This window comes from Megalobrama amblycephala, linkage group LG10 (genome assembly GCF_018812025.1).
Source record: "Megalobrama amblycephala isolate DHTTF-2021 linkage group LG10, ASM1881202v1, whole genome shotgun sequence".
NCBI lineage: Eukaryota > Metazoa > Chordata > Actinopteri > Cypriniformes > Xenocyprididae > Megalobrama > Megalobrama amblycephala.
In genome coordinates this window covers 29558497-29575883 of record NC_063053.1, presented here as the reverse complement: position 1 = coordinate 29575883, position 17387 = coordinate 29558497, and the positions used below count along the sequence as shown (strand labels likewise).

The window sequence follows — 17387 nt, the reverse complement described above, 5'->3', positions numbered from 1 at the left end:
ATGCTATAATTATTATGTGTAGCCATAGTTGTAGCCTATTTATGCTCACTGTTCATTTTTAAAGATTTATTTTAGACAAAATCCTGCCATTTGCAATCCTAATCTGCTTGTGCAAGTACACCACACCACCAGGTGGTGGTAAAGTCCCACGTTTTTTATTTCGCAAATGACGTGTTAACACGTAATTACGCGTTAACACGTCATTTGCGCGTTAACACGTAATTACGCGTTAACAAGTGATTTGCGCGTTAACACGTAATTACGTGTTAAGACGTCGGTTTCACACGTTTTGGCCCTTTTGGCCTTCCATATTTTTGAAAATCATCTTAGCAGCGCGTCACTCCCGGATAACTGAAAATGGGCAAAGAGGCGGGACGTGGTTGGTACTGAGGTGCCTGATTACTGAAACCACGCCCGCCTAGCGTGACGTGATCATGTTAGCAGGCAAAAGAAGCTATCTATCTCAGACACTATCTAAAATATTAATAAAGATAAGTTATTATTTGAAAATTCTGAAGGTTAGCTGTCAATCTATGGTGTCTTTTTACAATATAGATGCTCCAGCAGCACCAGTAACTGCAATTTGTGTCGGGTGTGCACATAACACGAAAAATCAAATGCGACTTCATACCTTTATAATAAAATGGCGATCGCGACGTGAATCCAATCCATGACTCTGGGTAAATGATGAGTATCCATTGAAAAATAAAAAAACAGTACTTTTTGTCCACAAAAGCATTAAATCCATGAAATATTGATTATATTATCCATTGTTTGCATCACATTTGTTTTGAATGATCTGCTCTCCATCATCGTTCTTCAAGAAATTATGCAATCTGAGCAGCGTTTATGTTGTAAAACTGTATATGATTGTATAAATGAGCCCGCGTCCAAAGTATAATTTTTCAAAATGCAGCAGTTTTAGTTATATCCGAGCAGTGCTGTCAGAGTTTTATATACTCCTGCTATTGTCATTGTAGTAAATCTCAGGAACAAAACTTTTAGCCAATGCCACGATCCAACGTGTGTTCTGTATATCTTCCGCATGCGAGCACATGTACACAGACGCACATTTGTCTCGAGTCTCGACCATTAACACAGGGTTGTGGCAAAAAATCAACTCCGACTCTACTGCATAAGAGACAAACACGTCCAATTGTCTTTAAAGCTTTTATTTCTTGCAAGAAAGGTCAGACAGGTCATACAGAAACACCAAATCACACTTACTCTTAATTCCCCATAAAATTTAAATTTATCTCTTACCAGAGAGTCGTGTAGCCACCTGGGTTCGTTTTCTGATTCCAGTGGTGTCCCCCTCTGGACCCTGGCGGTCGGCCCCTCATCCCTTAATCTATTCGGGGTAGGGCCGAGACTACTATTAAGTCCAGGATGATCAGTCACCGTCCGCTCTCGGGTCCAAAAGGCACATCCATGGAATCCCACTTCTGACACCAAATTGTTGTGGCAAAATTAAACAGTTCACCAACTCACTGTGTAAGAAAACAAATTCAATCCAAATGTCTTTAAAGATTTTATTTCTTGCAAGAAAGATCAATTCAGTCATTCAGGCTTCAGAAAGCAAGCAGAGTGAAGAGATAGATAACAGCTCTTTCTCTGGTATATTTATACCCCTTCTTCAAGGACAACTTCAGTTACACACACACTTTGCTCATAAGAGAATCCACCTTTTAATGACCCCAAAGGTTAACGACCCTTTTACATAAACTTCCCTCATCATATACAGGATGTCTCCCATGTGACACATCTATACATTACCCAGCTATCTCCCCATATTAGGGTGTGTTCCATATGTTCAGGACACATTACTCAACTTGTTTACAGTTTTTAAAGGAAGCCTGCACAGCACTACATGTTCTTTACGTCAGGATGCATAAATTCACCTAAACATGTTTTTCAGAGGAGTCACGCACACTTATTATTTTATAATTGTATAAAATAATCCAGAAAAAGGCACAAATACAGCAGAGATGCTAAATTCAGAGGCTGGAATTAGCTGAGGTAACGGCAGCGGCAATCTACATGTCACTCAAGTGACCACGCCCTTAATTTTGCAGAACTTTAAGGCTTAATATAATTTAAACGGATGAGTTATAAAAAAATTCACCCCCCTCAGAGTTGTCATGAAGGGCAAAATTAGATGTATAGACCAAAACCACAATTTGTACCAGCTGTAAACATGTTTTTTTTTTCCCTGCTGTAAAGTTGGCCGTTTTAACATGGAAGTCAATGAGATTCTGCTCTCTTTTGGAGCCTGTCTCTAGTGGCCAATCGATGAATCGCAGTTTAAGTCACTTCCGTATTGGCTTCAAGAGAAATTGGGGGAGGTTGCCGCTTGGTATTGACATTTGTTCACAAAGCAGTCTGCCAAAACTGCCGTTGCTTCATAAAATTGACATTAAACCACTAACGTCACATGGATTACTTTAATGATGTCTTTACTACCTTTCTGGGCCTTGAAAGTGGTAGTAGGCCACAGAAACCAGAAACCCCTCAGATTTCATTAAAAAGATGAACAAAGGTCTTATGGGTGTGGAAAGACATGAGGGTGAGTAATTAATGACAGAATTTTCAGTTTTGGGTGAACTAACCCTTTAGTCAGATTTAAGTAATTCTTTTGTATTTGTTTGTAAATCCATGAGATTTGCTTTCATGATTTATCAACCATTTTCAGTCTCAGTATGCGTTCATACCAGGGTGAATATTCGGTGCTATAAACATTTTAATTTGAAATGAATGTTTGTTAATGCATCTGTTCAGACCAACATGAACATTTACATGCTGTCAATGTGACAGACTTTTTCTTTTTTCTAAGAAGAGGTATACTAATCTTTTTTCCATCGCATTGGCCATCCAGTAAGGTATGCAATTTTGGTCACATGTCCAGAGCCACTGCTAGTACTTCTGCTTTACTAAAATCACCACCTACTGTAAGGGAGTGAATTTGCATTTTCATCCAGCCTGTCTGCTAGTTTTTACACGTTGGTCTGAACAGACAAATCACGTGTTAAAATCTGCCTGAATTTTGGTTCCAAACAGTTGTGTTGGTGTGAACAAGTATTTTCCCTGTTGTATTGTTCCTTTTTTTCTTTGCACCTGCCATATTTTGGTTTTATGGCAATTTTTTTTAGAATTAAATTGTTTATTATTAGGTCAGACTTCCTCTAGAGATTTACATGTGACAAAAGTATGTATATTTCTCTCTGTCAGCCTCTTTCAAATGTGAATTTATATTTGTTTTTCATGGCGTCTTTGGATCTCAGCAACTGTTCTGTTTTTTCCTCTGCACTGCACATTCACATGTGTTTTCTTTTCATTCCTGTGGTTTGATGTTAGTATATTTGTATTTGTCTTCTTCAGGACATCATTGCCGGTTTCCTGTACAGTTTGCTGATTGTAGTGGTCTTCAGTCCTGCTCTGGAAATCATTGACACCTTCAACTGCACCCATCGCTACGCCCCGCTGATCATCATCTCACTTCACGTGGGTCTGGGCCTCTTCTCCTTCACCTTGGACACCTGGAGCACATCACGCGGCGACACCGCCCAAATCCTGGGCTCTGGGGCGGGTATCGCCTTGGCATCCCACGTCAACTACCATCTGGGCCTATTGCCAGACCCACCTGCATCGATGTTGCCTCTGCAGCCCCCATCTTTCACCCTCGGCCTGATTGGACTCTGTCTACTCCGCTTCCTCCTGGGCGTCCTCATTCTCCTGGCTACCAGAGCCGTAATGAAGGCTCTCACCATCCCGCTCGTCTGCTGGCTCTTTGGGATTCCAAGCGGTGATGTTCGGAAGGCCAGGCAGCACATGGAGGTGGAATTGCCGTATCGTTATATCGTCTACGGAACCGTAGGGTTAAATGCGCTTTTCCTTGTGCCTTTCCTGTTTGCACAAGTGGGTCTGTTGTGATTGGGTGAAAGAACCATCCATCTTTCTGGCCAATAAGAGCCCATTTGGACTGCAGAGGCCCTTCCCTTCAAATCAATGATTGGATGGAACTAAAGCCAGTCATGTAACACTGTGCTGCACCTTCCAGATGTTCCTCAAATATGTTTTCCATCATTCAGTTTTAGCAGATTTAGGTCCATTTTCTATTCAAAAAACACGTTTGGTGTTGATTCAGAGATTATGGCCCTTTTCTAAGCAGTTTGCATTGCATGTAAACGACAGTAGCATGTCTATTCTCATCTAAAATCTTATTGTAAACGTATCTACCCTATAGGGCTGGTTATATTTTTCTCAAGCAATATAGCAGTTTTGCTAATTATCATAAACATTAGAGAAATTCTGACTAATCTTTTGATGAGTTTTGTTCATGCCACAGTAGGACGACTCAAACTCTTGCATCAAGAGTTGACTGAAATCTTTCTTGCGAAGGTGTGACTCATGCAAATCTCTGCGATGGATCCTGAAGCTGACGCCAGCTTTTATTTCTTGTTTGCAATGTCAAATCTGAAATCTCAAATGTCAAAGCATGATGGTTAGTGGTTGGGTGCAGCGTTGATCTTTGAGGTCCTTTTGTTGCAGTTTATTGAGATGTTTAGTTCCGAATCGAAAGCAGGTTGGACTGTTTCTCTGAAGACCTTTATAATGATACATGGAGACGCCTTAAAGGGCTATTTCACACAAAAATGACAATTGTCATCATTTACTCAACTCTCATGTCATTCCATAATTGACTGACCTTCTTCTGTGGAACACAAAAGAAGATATTTTGATATTTTGGTGATATTTTGGTTCCCAACGTTCCTGAAAATATCATCTTTTGTGTTCCACAGAGAAGCAAAATCATACAAGTTTAGGTGAATAAATAATGATAGAATTTACATTTTTGGGTGAACAATCCCTTGAACTGACCACTCAAGAACCAGTTTCTCTAGGCATTTAAATGATGATGCACTAGTGATTTATTTTAATATTGAAACAGTTTATGTTCTTAGATTGAATACATGTCTGGATCATAACCAGAATTATTCTTGATCTTTTTATATCTCAGTCTACTTTTATTTCCTGTAATTTGCTGCTTAGACATGGTACTATGTGTGTATGTATGTAAATATGTGTGATTTTTATTGTTTGCAAAGAAAAGCGGCAATGCTTTCCCTTCTAGCATCTAGCTGTTTTTTTTTTCAGTCAGGTTGAAACAAGTAAATGTCAGGTTTGCCACTAAACATATGAATAATTCAAGCTGCCTTTTGATAGTCAAGGTTATGTTTAATGTATAGTTAAGATGAATTTGTGATACTGATTTAAATGCACTGTTCCCAGATTGCACTGCTCTGCTGCCTGCTGTTGTCGCTGGGATGACCTTATAATAGGTCAGGCTTGCGTGACACTGCTGTGTTTTTACTCTTCCTGTGGCCTTTTGTGTCTTTGTGCACGTGCAAGTTCCTTTTTTTTTAAAGGTGATTCCTCTCTTCTGTAAACAGGATTGTTTTGGATTCTCTGAATAATGAGAAAACCAGTGATTTCACCCAGCGCAGAGCAATGTTGACCATTGACCCTTCACCTAGAACAATACAGATCTCAGTCATTTTAAGTTCGGAGGTTTATAGAAGAGACAAAGGTCAGAGGTTGTACAGTATTTAGGCCAGAATATGAGAAGATGCTCATTGGTGAGCGTTGCTTTCTGGACAAGTTGTGCTAGTTCCTTTACTGCATGACTCTTTCTGAGTGATTCCATAGTAAATCTGTGTTTGTGGATGGAAGTAGGTAGACTGTAGCATTTTTTTTTCCTCTCAGGCTTATGTGCTAGTAATCTGTAATGTTTATGACCAAATAAGAGTACTTTCTGTAGCTATAAATCCTTTATGTAGGTAATTGTTCCCATCATCAGCCCCAAACTGAATCTGCAGACTTCCAAAAAAATTATTCGCAAAGCTCTATGCATTCTTTCTTGTTAATGTTTTGTAACAATTTTTAATATAATTTGATAATGATTCAGCTACTAAAAGGTAGTGCTCTCAGGTCGGTTTAACTCGTATTACTATGTCTAAATTCAAAAACTCCCCTATAATCTGCACCAAATGCAGAAAAAGGCAGCAGAATCCATGTGGTCCCGTCATGACCTAGATTGAGCTCCTGAGAAACTGGTCCAGTGGTGAGGTTCTCATTTAAAAGTGCTTTATTTCCTTTGATTTGGCTTTCTCTGCTTTTATGGGAAAAACATAGCTTATTCTGAATAAACAGATCTGATTTAGATACCACACAGTGCCTTTTATGTAAATCTCTGCTATATTTGATAAGCACAGACAGTTATTCACATCTGTTCTGTTTTCCAATTCTTCCTTCTTTCATCTGAACATAGCATGTGACAAATAAAGTGGGATATTCTACATTAAAATGACAGATTGCTGCTCAGTCCATCCTGGTTAATACAATATTGTAATTGTAATTTTTTGTTAATTATACATAAAATATTAATGAAGAAAGCTTTTAAAATATTATCAAATACTATAATACACTAAAAAAATACCCATTTCAGAAATATTTCAACAGACACCCTCCAATTTTCTTTTGGATGTTTATTTCTTTGTAAAATCACTTTGATTAGAATTGTTTAAAATGTTTAGTCTTTTTTTTTTTTCATGGTCATTGTTTCTATCACTGTACCAAATGTGTCTCAGAAGCTTTGGATACTGTATGTGTGTTTGTGTAAAATGTTATTTTTGGAGATCTGATGATTCTTGTGTGATGTTAATCTTGGTCATTTTGATTTCTGAAAATATGGATGACTTTGTCATCTCTAAATATTGTTGGAGGCATTCTGAAGGTTTTAAAAGCTTGATGTGGATATATTGTAAAACCTGCAGATTTTTAGAAATACACAAAATTTAAATCTCGGACTGAACGTTCAGACAAAACCTAGCGCTGACCTTCACCTAGCGTTTGAAACCGGAACAATCGCACTCCCAACGGGGCTGAAAATGCAATGCACAAATGACCAAGAATTCAGTGTTATAAGGAGACCTGTGGCTTATGTTCATAAAATGGCTTGTTCTAGAAGCTCAGTTCAATGCTTTTCATAGCAGTTATCTGATGATCTTTATTGATTGCGTTTGAATAATATGCTCAAAAGCAAAAAGGCTATTACTTTTGTCTGTTTTTGAAGAAAAAAATAAATAAAGAAAATGCATTTTACTAACAGAAGTGTATGACTGGGTTTGATAAGCACACATTTACTCGGTCATTGTTTCACAGGAAGTTTGGTTCTTCCTACTGAGAACAATGACCGCTCTATAATGACCGGTATTAATTGCACATGTGTGAGCATGTTTTAGCCGGATAGATTTGCCCTGGCAGCTCAGATTACAAAAACCCTCTCTTCTTACCGAATTCAGTTATATGTCATATTAGTAAAATGAGCTATGATATAGTATGATATATGATATAGTGAGAATATGGAGCAGTATGATATAGTGAGAATATGGAGCTCATACTCGAGGAGGAAAAAACATTTCAGTTATATTCAGAGCCCCAAACTGAAGTAAGATGAAATTCTGATAGCTTGTAATGTAAATCAACAATCTTTATAACAGTATAGCAGAATACTTGCATCAAAAGCATATAAATATCAGTTGTAACTTTAAATCTCCCAATGATATGTCTTAGATGCTATTTAAATGTTTGGTTTCATGATCAAAGCTCTGTAGTTTTAATTGTGGGGGCAAAACATATAGCCTAACGCAATGCAGTCCAAGCTATATCCTGCTATATCTTATTAGATACATTTAACATGGAAAAAATTATGCACGGATATTAACAATATAACAGTTATCTTCACGTTTACGTTCTGAAATCAGTAAAGATTTCAAGGCAAAAAGACAAAACCTGAAGGTGGACATTGTAATTATACTATAATTATAATTACTTACTAAAAACGTATGAGCTATCAGACAGATGGCAGAAGGCATGTAGAACATTTTGTACAACATTTTTTTTTCATGTTTTGATCATGTTGATAATTTAGAGAACATGTATCAAATTCATGAGTCAAATATGATACAATAGTGTGTGTGTGCATACCTGTCAGCTCACACTGTTATCTTCACAATACACACCTCTTTGCTTCTTATGCATTCAGCAACAAATACACTCTATAGAGATAAGCAACTCTCTCTTACACACACACACACTCTCACTCACACACATACACAGACTCATAGTAGCTCATTGCAGCATACCCAAGGCATTCATTTCACAGTGTTACTGAAGCTTTGTATCTCATGCTCAAGTTCTTGCTATTTAAAATGTTTTCATGTGCCCTACAGGCTAAAAGTGGGCATAAAGAACAGGATCTTTAGAAATATGATCGTAAAGGTCAACGTGGCCTTGTTGTACTGCTCAAGTCAGCAAAATACTTCACTTTTTCATCTGATGACAATGATGATTGTTGTTTCAGATCAGATGTCAAGTTTAATTCCTGTTTGTGTCCTTTGAGAGTTTAACAAAGAGAACGGGCGGATAAAGAAAAAAACATCTTCTTTTCTCATCACAATGATACTCTTATCATGTTATACTCTCTTTCTCTCCACAATATAAATGTCCTAGTTATTTCTTCCTGTCTGACCTTCTCCAGCATTTTTCGACAAACAGTTGTAACGTTAGGCTAATACTAATTTACAAATGTAATAACTTGTAAGAGATTCTGACATATATACTATTTGTTTTGAAATGATTTGCAAAACAAAGTGAACATTTTCATGAATATATGTAACTGAAAATACAAATGTAAATAATTAAATATGCTAAGCGTGCGGTGTGTATTATAGGCTAACATTAATACAGAGAAACACTGGCATCTAGTGGCGACACAAGCGCATTATAGTCTTTGTTTCTTACCTCTTCTCACGAATACAAATAATAATGTGCCATCGCGTCTCAGATTTATAAAATAATAGTGAATTACAGTTCTTTTAGTTTTAGAACAAATTAAGCCAGTTTATCGTAAGTTGTGTCCGCGGAACTAATGTTCAGCGTCACTGTGTTTCCGGGAGCAGCTGAGGAGGTGACACACTGATGTCCGTCAAAAACGAAAACATGTGAGTGTTTTGTACTGTATTTCGTTTTATCTCTTTATTAAAACAGAGGGTTTTTGTTACTACCTTTCTATTTTTTAGAATATTCTTGTACTTTTGGCTGTGAGATATCTACTTTATGTGTTTCTTATTTGTGTTTTCTGTTTAACCAGTTTACACTTAATATGTAATTAAACATTCACATTCATTTCTTTGGCTGTCATGTTAGGATAGGAACTATAGCTGTGATTTTGTTAATAATTCTGCATCACTTGACCAGTATTTAAGAAATAAATGTCTTAGCTTGAGTCAGATCAGTTTTAGTGATCTCTAATAATGTATTTGTATCATTTAATTTAGATTATGGGTTAAAACTTTTTGGACCGGTTTCACAGACAGGGTTTAGCCTAAACCAGGATTAGGCCTTAGTTCAATTAGGATATTTAAGTAACTTTTATAAATTTTCATTAGAAAAAAAAACATTACTGGTGTGCATCTTGAGACAAAACAATGACAATGACATGTTTTAAGATCTGTCAGTACAAGTTACTTTCAGTTAAAAGAAAGTACATGCATTTTAGTCTAAGACTAACTTAAGCCTTGTCCGTGAAACCGGGTGATTGTCATTGATCTAGGATTTTCAAACTGGGGTCAAAAATAATAACCTAAATAAAAATTAAAGAAAAAAAAATTTATTTGATTCAAATAAAAATAATATAAGTTTGATTTAATTAAACATAATACAGAATAAATATTTTCCAACTAATTTTTACACCTATTTATAATATTAGTTTTTCAAAATATAAATTGCATCTTTATAAGTGAAAATATATAGTTGCCTTTTAAATTTTAGAATGGGGGTTCCTTGCACAAGGGTGATCATATTTTGGGGGTCATTGACATCTAAAAAATTGAAAACCCCTTACTTACTTCAGGTGATTGTCCTTGTAATAAATGGTACAGTAAATCAGTTGTTCTCAATTGTTTCACTTCAGGACCCAGATTTTACATCAACTAGCAACACAACTTAAAAGTAAACATTTAAATATATGAATATTAGCATTATTATTTAAAATGATTTCTCATTCATAAAACAAATCAGAAAATGTACATTTATTGTTTTTAATTGTCTCTTCAATTTCCTTGGTTTCATGCTCTCAGCAGCCAATAATTTGCTGACCAGTAGAGAACCTCTGATTTATGCCACTTTGGATAAACGCATCTATGAAATGACTCTTTTCCTGTAAAGTGCCAGGGTGACGATCATGGACGCTCTCGAGGACACCTTCAGGACTCTCTCCATCGCCAGGAGACTGCAGCCTAGTGAGGCCACATACATTCTGGACCTCTCTCTTCCATCCTGTGCCAGCAGTGAGTCAGATTTACTGGCTGTGTGCTGCTCCAATTACTCTGTGCACCTGCACAGCAGAGAAACGCTCCGCCAGGTGGGAGAGTTCCAGGGTCACACGGCTCCTCTGTGCGGGGTCCGGTTCTCTCATCTGTCCCCTCACCTGCTGTTCACCGGCTCCGCCGATGGGACTCTGCGGTCCTGGGACGTCCGACGGCCCGGTTCTAACGCCACCCAGGTGTTTCGCAGTGATTCGACACATTTGTACTGCTCGTTTGACGTGAGCTGTAATGATCGTGTGCTGTGTGCAGGCACAGAGCAGGTAGAGGAGGAAGAGAGTTTTTTAGTATTCTGGGATGCCCGTATGGTTCAGGATGGAGGTGAGTCTGGCTCTAAGATGGGCGGTCTGCTGGGAGTTTTTTCAGAATCGCACAGTGATGACATCACTGCGGTGAAGTTCCACCCACAGCAGGCGGACCGCTTGGCTTCTGGGGCCACAGATGGACTTGTGAACGTGTTTGATCTGAGTCAGGGTGGAGAGGAGGATGCTCTTGTCACCACCTGTAATTGTGAATCCACTACAAGCTCCCTCTGCTGGACAGGTAGGTAGTAACAGCACACCTGACTGAGCAATATTTTTGTATTTCATGTAGACAGAATTCCCTCAATCATGGAAAATATTAGAATTTTTAAATTGTGATGACCAGGCCTGTATTATTATTATTAAATATTTGTAATATTATAAAATTATTATTACATAATAATTCTTATAGAATTTTTCAATTTTTCTCTGCATGCTTAGCTGTTAAATTGTGATAACCAGGTCTGTAAAACACTTTTTAAGATAATAAGATAATTAATAATAAAAGTAATATTATTGTTATTATTATTATTATTATTATTCACCTAGAATATATTTTTCTTTGTATGCTTAGCTGTTAAATTGTGATGACCAGGCCTGTAAAACACATGGAAATTTATAATTAGAAATTTATAATAATTTATTGGAAATGTATATATTATATTATATTATATTATATTATATTATATTATATTATATTATTACAAAAATTTTATAATTTATTGGACATTTACAAATAATAATTAAACTAATATATAATATGTTTTTTTTCTAATTATGAAGTAAAATATTTAATTGGCTAGGAATTGTTGTTTTTAAGTGCAATCAATTTTATATATATTAAAATTAGGTAAATACAACTTCGGATGAACAACCACACATGACATATTACACTGTGTTGTTAGTTATATAAAAAATTTGGCCAAAATAGAGAAGCCATGTGTGACAATCTAAGTACACCCTTACTGCTTCCATAGGATTTAAGAGGGTAAGTATCAGTCAGGCGCTGCTAATCAAATGTTCTAACCAGCATATTCACCCCAAGATCAGACCGTGCACTGCTCAGAGAAACTGCAAAAAACCCAAGAGCTATAAATCAGAATCTATAAGCCTCATTTAACATGGTAAATGTCAAAGTTTATGACAGTAAAATTAGAAAAAGACAGGACAAGTTTGCTATGTTTGGAAGGGTTTCCAGCAGAAAGCCTCCTCTCTCTAAAAAGAACATGACAGGATAGCTTATGTTTGCAAACTTGCATCTGAACAAAACTCAAGACTTCTGGAACAAAGTCCTTTGGACAGATGAAACCAAAAGTGGAGATGTTTGGCCATAATGCACAGCTCCAAGTTACTACTGTCCTTCAGGCTAGTGGAGGGGTGATGATTTTTGGCTTGATTTGCAGCCTCAGGACCTGGGCACTTTGCAGTCATTGAGTCGACCATAAACTCCTCTGTTTACCAAAGTATTCTAGAGTCAAATGTGAGGCCATCTGTCCGACAGCTAAAGCTTGGCTGATATTGGGTCATGCAACAAGACAATGATCCCAAGAACACCAGCAAATCTACATCAGAATGCCTGGAAAAGAAAAGAATCAAGGTTTTTCAATGGCCCAGTCAAAGTCCAGACCTCAACCCAACTGAAATGCTGTGGCGGGACCTTAAGAGAGCTGTGCATAGACAAATTCCCACAAACCTCAGTGATATGAAGCAATGTTGTAAAGAAGATTGGGCCAAAATTCCTCCAGAACGATGTGAGAGACAGATAAAGTCATACAGAAAACGATTTGTTCTACAATCAACTAAATCATAGGGTGTAGTTAGTTTGTCACACATGACTTCTCCATTTTGGCCTAGTTTTTTTAAATAAACCATGACACGGTGTGATATGTCATTTGTTGTTGTTCATCTGAGGTTGTATTTGCCTAATTTTAAGACTTGCTAAAGACCAGATGTTTTTTTAGATGGTCCTGATACGTAAAATCATAGAATTCAAAAAGGTGTCCTTTCTTTTTCACATTAGTATATACAGTATATACTATATATTACATAAAAGTGATTATTAATTATATGATAATAATAATTATGTAAATAATATACATTTATGCAAATTTATATAAATAATTATAATAATGATGAGAGAGAATATATTTTAATATATTCATTAAAATAATATATAAATAATATATAATATATATAATAATATATTCACTTAATATATTCAGATTTTTTAAAAATCCTTATTTGAAATCTTAAATGACTGAAAAAGATATAGAAAACTCATGGAAATCCACTGGTCATTGAAAAAAACAATTATTTATAAATACATTTATACAGTATCTCACAGAAGTGAGTACACCCCTCACATTTTTGTAAATATTATATCTTCTCATGTGACAACACTGAAGAAATGACACTTTGCTACAATGTAAAGTAGTGAGTGTACAGCTTGTATAACAGTGTAAATTTGCTGTCCCCTCAAAATAACTCAACACACAGCCATTAATGTCTAAACCGCTGGCCACAAAAGTGAGTACAACCCTAAGTGAAAATGTCCAAATTGGGCCCAAAGTGTCAATATTTTGTGTTGCCACCATTATTTTCCAGCACTGCCTTTAACCCTCTTGGGCATGGAGTTCACCAGAGCTTCACAGGTTCCCACTGGAGTCCTCTTCCACTCCTCCATGATGACATCACGGAGCTGGTGGATGTTAGAGACCTTGCGCTCCTCCACCTTCCATTTGAGGATGCCACACAGATGCTCAATGGGGTTTAGGTCTGGAGACATGCTTGGCCAGTCCATCACCTTTACCCTCAGCTTCTTTAGTAAGGCAGTGGTCGTCTTGGAGGTGTGTTTGGGGTTGTTGGAATACTGCCCTGCGGCCCAGTCTCCGAAGGGAGGGGATCATGCTCTGCTCATTCATGGTTCCCTCAATGAACTGTAGCTCCCAGTGCCGGCAGCATTCATGCAGCTCCAGACCATGACACTCCCACCACCATGCTTGACTGTAGGCAAGACACACTTGTCTTTGTACTCCTTACCTGGTTGCCGCCACACACGCTTGACACCATCTGAACCAAATAAGTTTATCTTGGTCTCATCAGACCACAGGACTTGGTTCCAGTAATCCATGTCCTTAGTCTGCTTGTCTTCAGCAAACTGTTTGCAGGCTTTCTTGTGCATCATCTTTAGAAGAGACTTTCTTCTGGGACGACAGCCATGCAGACCAATTTAATGCAGTGTGTGGCGTATGATCTGAGCACTGACAGGCTGACCCCCCCAAACCCTTCAACCTCTGCAGCAATGCTGGCAGCACTCATACGTCTATTTCCCAAACACAAACTCTGGATATGACGCTGAGCACGTGCACTCAACTTCTTTGGTCGACCATGGCAAGGCCTGTTCTGATTTGAACCTGTCCTGTTAAACCGCTGTATGGTCTTGGCCACCGTGCTGCAGCTCAGTTTCAGGGTCTTGCCAATCTTCTTATAGCCTACGCCATCTTTATGTAGAGCAGCAATTCTTTTTTTCAGATCCTCAGAGAGTTCTTTGCCATGAGGTGCCATGTTGAACTTCCAGTGACCAGTATGAGAAAGGGAGAGCGATAACACCAAATTTAACACACCTGCTCCCCATTCACACCTGAGACCTTGTAACACTAATGAGTCACATGACATCGGGGAGAGAAAATGGCTAATAGGGCCCAATTTGGACATTTTCACTTTTTGTGGCCAGCAGTTTAGACATTAATGGCTGTGTGTTGAGGGACAGCAAATTTACACTGTTATACAAGCTGTACACTCACTACTTTACATCGTAGCAAAGTGTCATTTCTTAGTGTTGTCATATGAAAAGATGTAATAACATATTTACAAAAATGTGAGGGGTGTACTCATTTCTGTATACTCATTTTATTTATATATATATATATATATATATATATATATTAAATGCGATTAATCGATTTGACAGCACTAATATACTGTATAATGATACTAATAATATTAATATGTTTTGCTGTAAAATGTAACTAGAAATTGCTAAAGTATAGTCACTTTAAATTTATTGGTTAAAATGTGTGGAAACCCTGTAGACCTTTGTATTTTCATATTAGCTATTTTAAGATCGCATAACTAAGAACCGCGAGTACCAAAAAACTGCTGAAAATGCTGAGTTTTAAAGTCTATTTGAAATCATGTTAAACATCACCATATTTCTACTCCCTAGAACCCTAAACTGTCATTTTATTTTTTATATTAACAGGCAAATATCTTGACCAGCTGCTTTGTCTGACTCATGATGAGGGGCTACACCTGTGGGATGTGGCTCGCCCAGACAGCGACGACACTTTGACCCTTCTGAGTTCGGCTGATGCCCGAACACTTGTCCAGCTCCCTAATCAAGCCTCACTTGAGTACTTTGTGGGCGGTTCATGGATGACAGATGAGGAGCGTATTCTTTTAGTGGGAGGGAGTAATAATGGAAAGCTCCACCTCCTGGACTGCAGTGGGAGTGGCCTGAAGTTCATTAAATCCCTGAATGGGGGTCATTCAGCTACAGTGAGATGCTTCCAGTGGGATGCGGTCGCTCACTGTCTGTTGACAGGCGGGGAGGATGGCCAGTTGTTACAATGGAAGGCGGGAGCAGAGGAAATCAGTGTGGGGAAGAAAGATTCTCTGAAAAGCATCTCATCCATGCAGCTTAAAACTAAAGCTCACAGAAAACAAGCTACAAAAAAAGACCGGTCAAAACTAGCATGATCACATATACTGCACAGGAGAAACTCAGATTTCACAAAGAGACAGTTAACACTGAAACAAATTGATTATTTGACAAAAATCAGAGCAATTGTAAAGTGCACTAAGCTACCTTCCTCCGATGTCTTTTCTTTCACAAATGTAAGGTAACAGAGATCCGTAAAAATGTGTTATATGGAGTTTAAATCTTTCACCGTAAAGGGTTAGTTCACCCAAAAATTCTGTCATTAATTACTCACCCTCGTGTCGTTCCACAGCTTGAAGACCTTCGTTTATCTTCAGAACACAAATTAAGATATTTTTTATGAAATTTTAATCAAAACACAATTACCACTTTCAAGGTCCAGAAAGGTACTAAAGACATTGTTAAAATAGTCCTAAAATAGTTGATTTCATGGTGACTTTAATTTGAATTTTAAATTCTCCCTGCAAGCAAATTTGTTTTGTTTTAAATTAACAAAAGAACGTTAAAATTATATTAAACTTCTAATGGGCTGGTTAAAAACAATAAATGTATTATATTACACGCTGCTTTAGGTCTAACTATCAAATTTCACCTATTTAAATATTTTTGTATTCACTGAAAAGTGGAAAGTGTGAAAGTGGAAATTGTGTTAAAGTGTATCAGAGGCCAGATAGCTCTCAATTTCATCAAAAATATCTTAATTTGTGTTCTGAAGATGAACAAAGGTCTTGATTAAGTAACAACATGTAAGTAATTTATGACAGAAATGTCATTTTTGGGTGAACTAACCCTTAAAGAACTTTTTATAGTTAATGTTTTAACACTGTTTTGTGGTTTAAAATGCAAATTGCTACATAAAAATTACAACGGTTGTCTTGTGTAGCTGTAGTCCTTATGAAGAACATTACATTTATGTTTTCACTTTTGAGGTAAAACACATGATGTGAAAAAGTTAAAACTGTCTCCCGGGTTTCCGGACTATAAATTAAATGGCTGTAATGTATTAAGTGTTTAAACCATCTTGTTTTTCTGTTCAAAATTTGTTCATGTCAGATTCATCTCACTGCATCATACTCATCATTACACAAATTTTGAATCAAAATTTAACTACAATTTAAATTATATTATAATTCATATTATATAGACATACATTTATATGAGTTTTCCTTTAATATCTTCACTGTAATGTTTTTTGTTTGTACCTTGGAGGGCTGCATCAGCATCACTGGGATACAATTTCAGGAGCACTTTCTAATCGATGCAGAGTGCAACCATAATAATACTATGTCAGCATTCTCCCAATGCAAAGGGTTTACATTCATTATGGTCATAAATACATAAATACTTTTTAAATAAAGTATCTATCAAAAACTGCAGGTTTTGTATTTGTTGTTATTTTATCAGTTAACTATGGACCAACACACAAGAACCTTTACAACTGTAAATGGTAAAATCAAGAAATTGGTTGTTTTTGATCTCAAGTCTCTTGTGCTCATTTTTTCTGACTCACGTTTCTTTTTTATAGTTGAATCTCATTAGTAATTCTTGAACAACTACTGAGTGTGCTTTGAAATGCAAATGTGAGGTTTAAACAGGCAGCGTTTGTCTGAGATTTATAAGCTCCCCAGTGTCATGCACTTTCAGAGTACATTCTACAGTCTTCAGTGTTTGATTCTCACAGTGTAAACACAGATTATGAGAGTCCAGCTAAGATCTCCGACGTAATGCAAGCCTGGTGAGGTTTAATATGCTGAACAGAAGACATGCCACAACAGTTCCATCCTATCTTTCGGAAACTGCCTCGCCCTCAATAACATTTAACAGTGTTACAGAACATGATGTGAATTTGGTATTTGACACCTAGCACAGGAAATGACAGCGGGGCGAAATTGAGAAACTGTCATTTGTGGATATTATGTG

At 37.1% G+C, this 17387-nt stretch overlaps 2 protein-coding genes across 4 annotated transcripts in view; both read left to right on the top strand.

Annotated features, from left to right (window-relative positions):
* Positions 1–7165, top strand: part of sgpp1b (sphingosine-1-phosphate phosphatase 1b) — a 34937-nt gene extending 27772 nt beyond the window's left edge. The window contains exon 3 of the mRNA XM_048205708.1: positions 3379–7165. Coding sequence (XP_048061665.1) covers positions 3379–3930 — 552 coding nt within the window. The 3' untranslated portion in view covers positions 3931–7165. The remainder of the gene's footprint in view (positions 1–3378) is intronic.
* Positions 7166–8796: 1631 nt separating this feature from the next.
* wdr89 (WD repeat domain 89) lies at positions 8797–15822 on the top strand. 3 transcript variants are annotated; one of them, XM_048205709.1, is made up of 3 exons: positions 8797–9062; positions 10288–10988; positions 15009–15822. In XM_048205709.1, exons 1-3 carry the CDS (start codon positions 9040–9042, stop codon positions 15503–15505), a joined length of 1221 nt encoding a protein of 406 aa, XP_048061666.1. In that variant the 5' UTR covers positions 8797–9039; the 3' UTR covers positions 15506–15822. The 3 variants fall into 3 exon arrangements, with proteins under 3 accessions (XP_048061666.1, XP_048061667.1, XP_048061668.1); XM_048205710.1 differs by having other exon boundaries at positions 8798–9062; positions 10200–10988; XM_048205711.1 differs by having other exon boundaries at positions 9048–9062; positions 10203–10988.
* Positions 15823–17387: the final 1565 nt, after the last annotated feature.

Excerpts from the sequence above, each read along its gene's own strand:
- wdr89 (XM_048205709.1), top strand. The coding sequence starts at position 9,040 with ATGTCCGTCAAAAACGAAAACAT. Across the intron at positions 9,063-10,287 it reads TCCGTCAAAAACGAAAACAT|TGCCAGGGTGACGATCATGG; the intron begins GTGAGTGTTTTG and ends TTTCCTGTAAAG. Across the intron at positions 10,989-15,008 it reads AAGCTCCCTCTGCTGGACAG|GCAAATATCTTGACCAGCTG; the intron begins GTAGGTAGTAAC and ends TTATATTAACAG.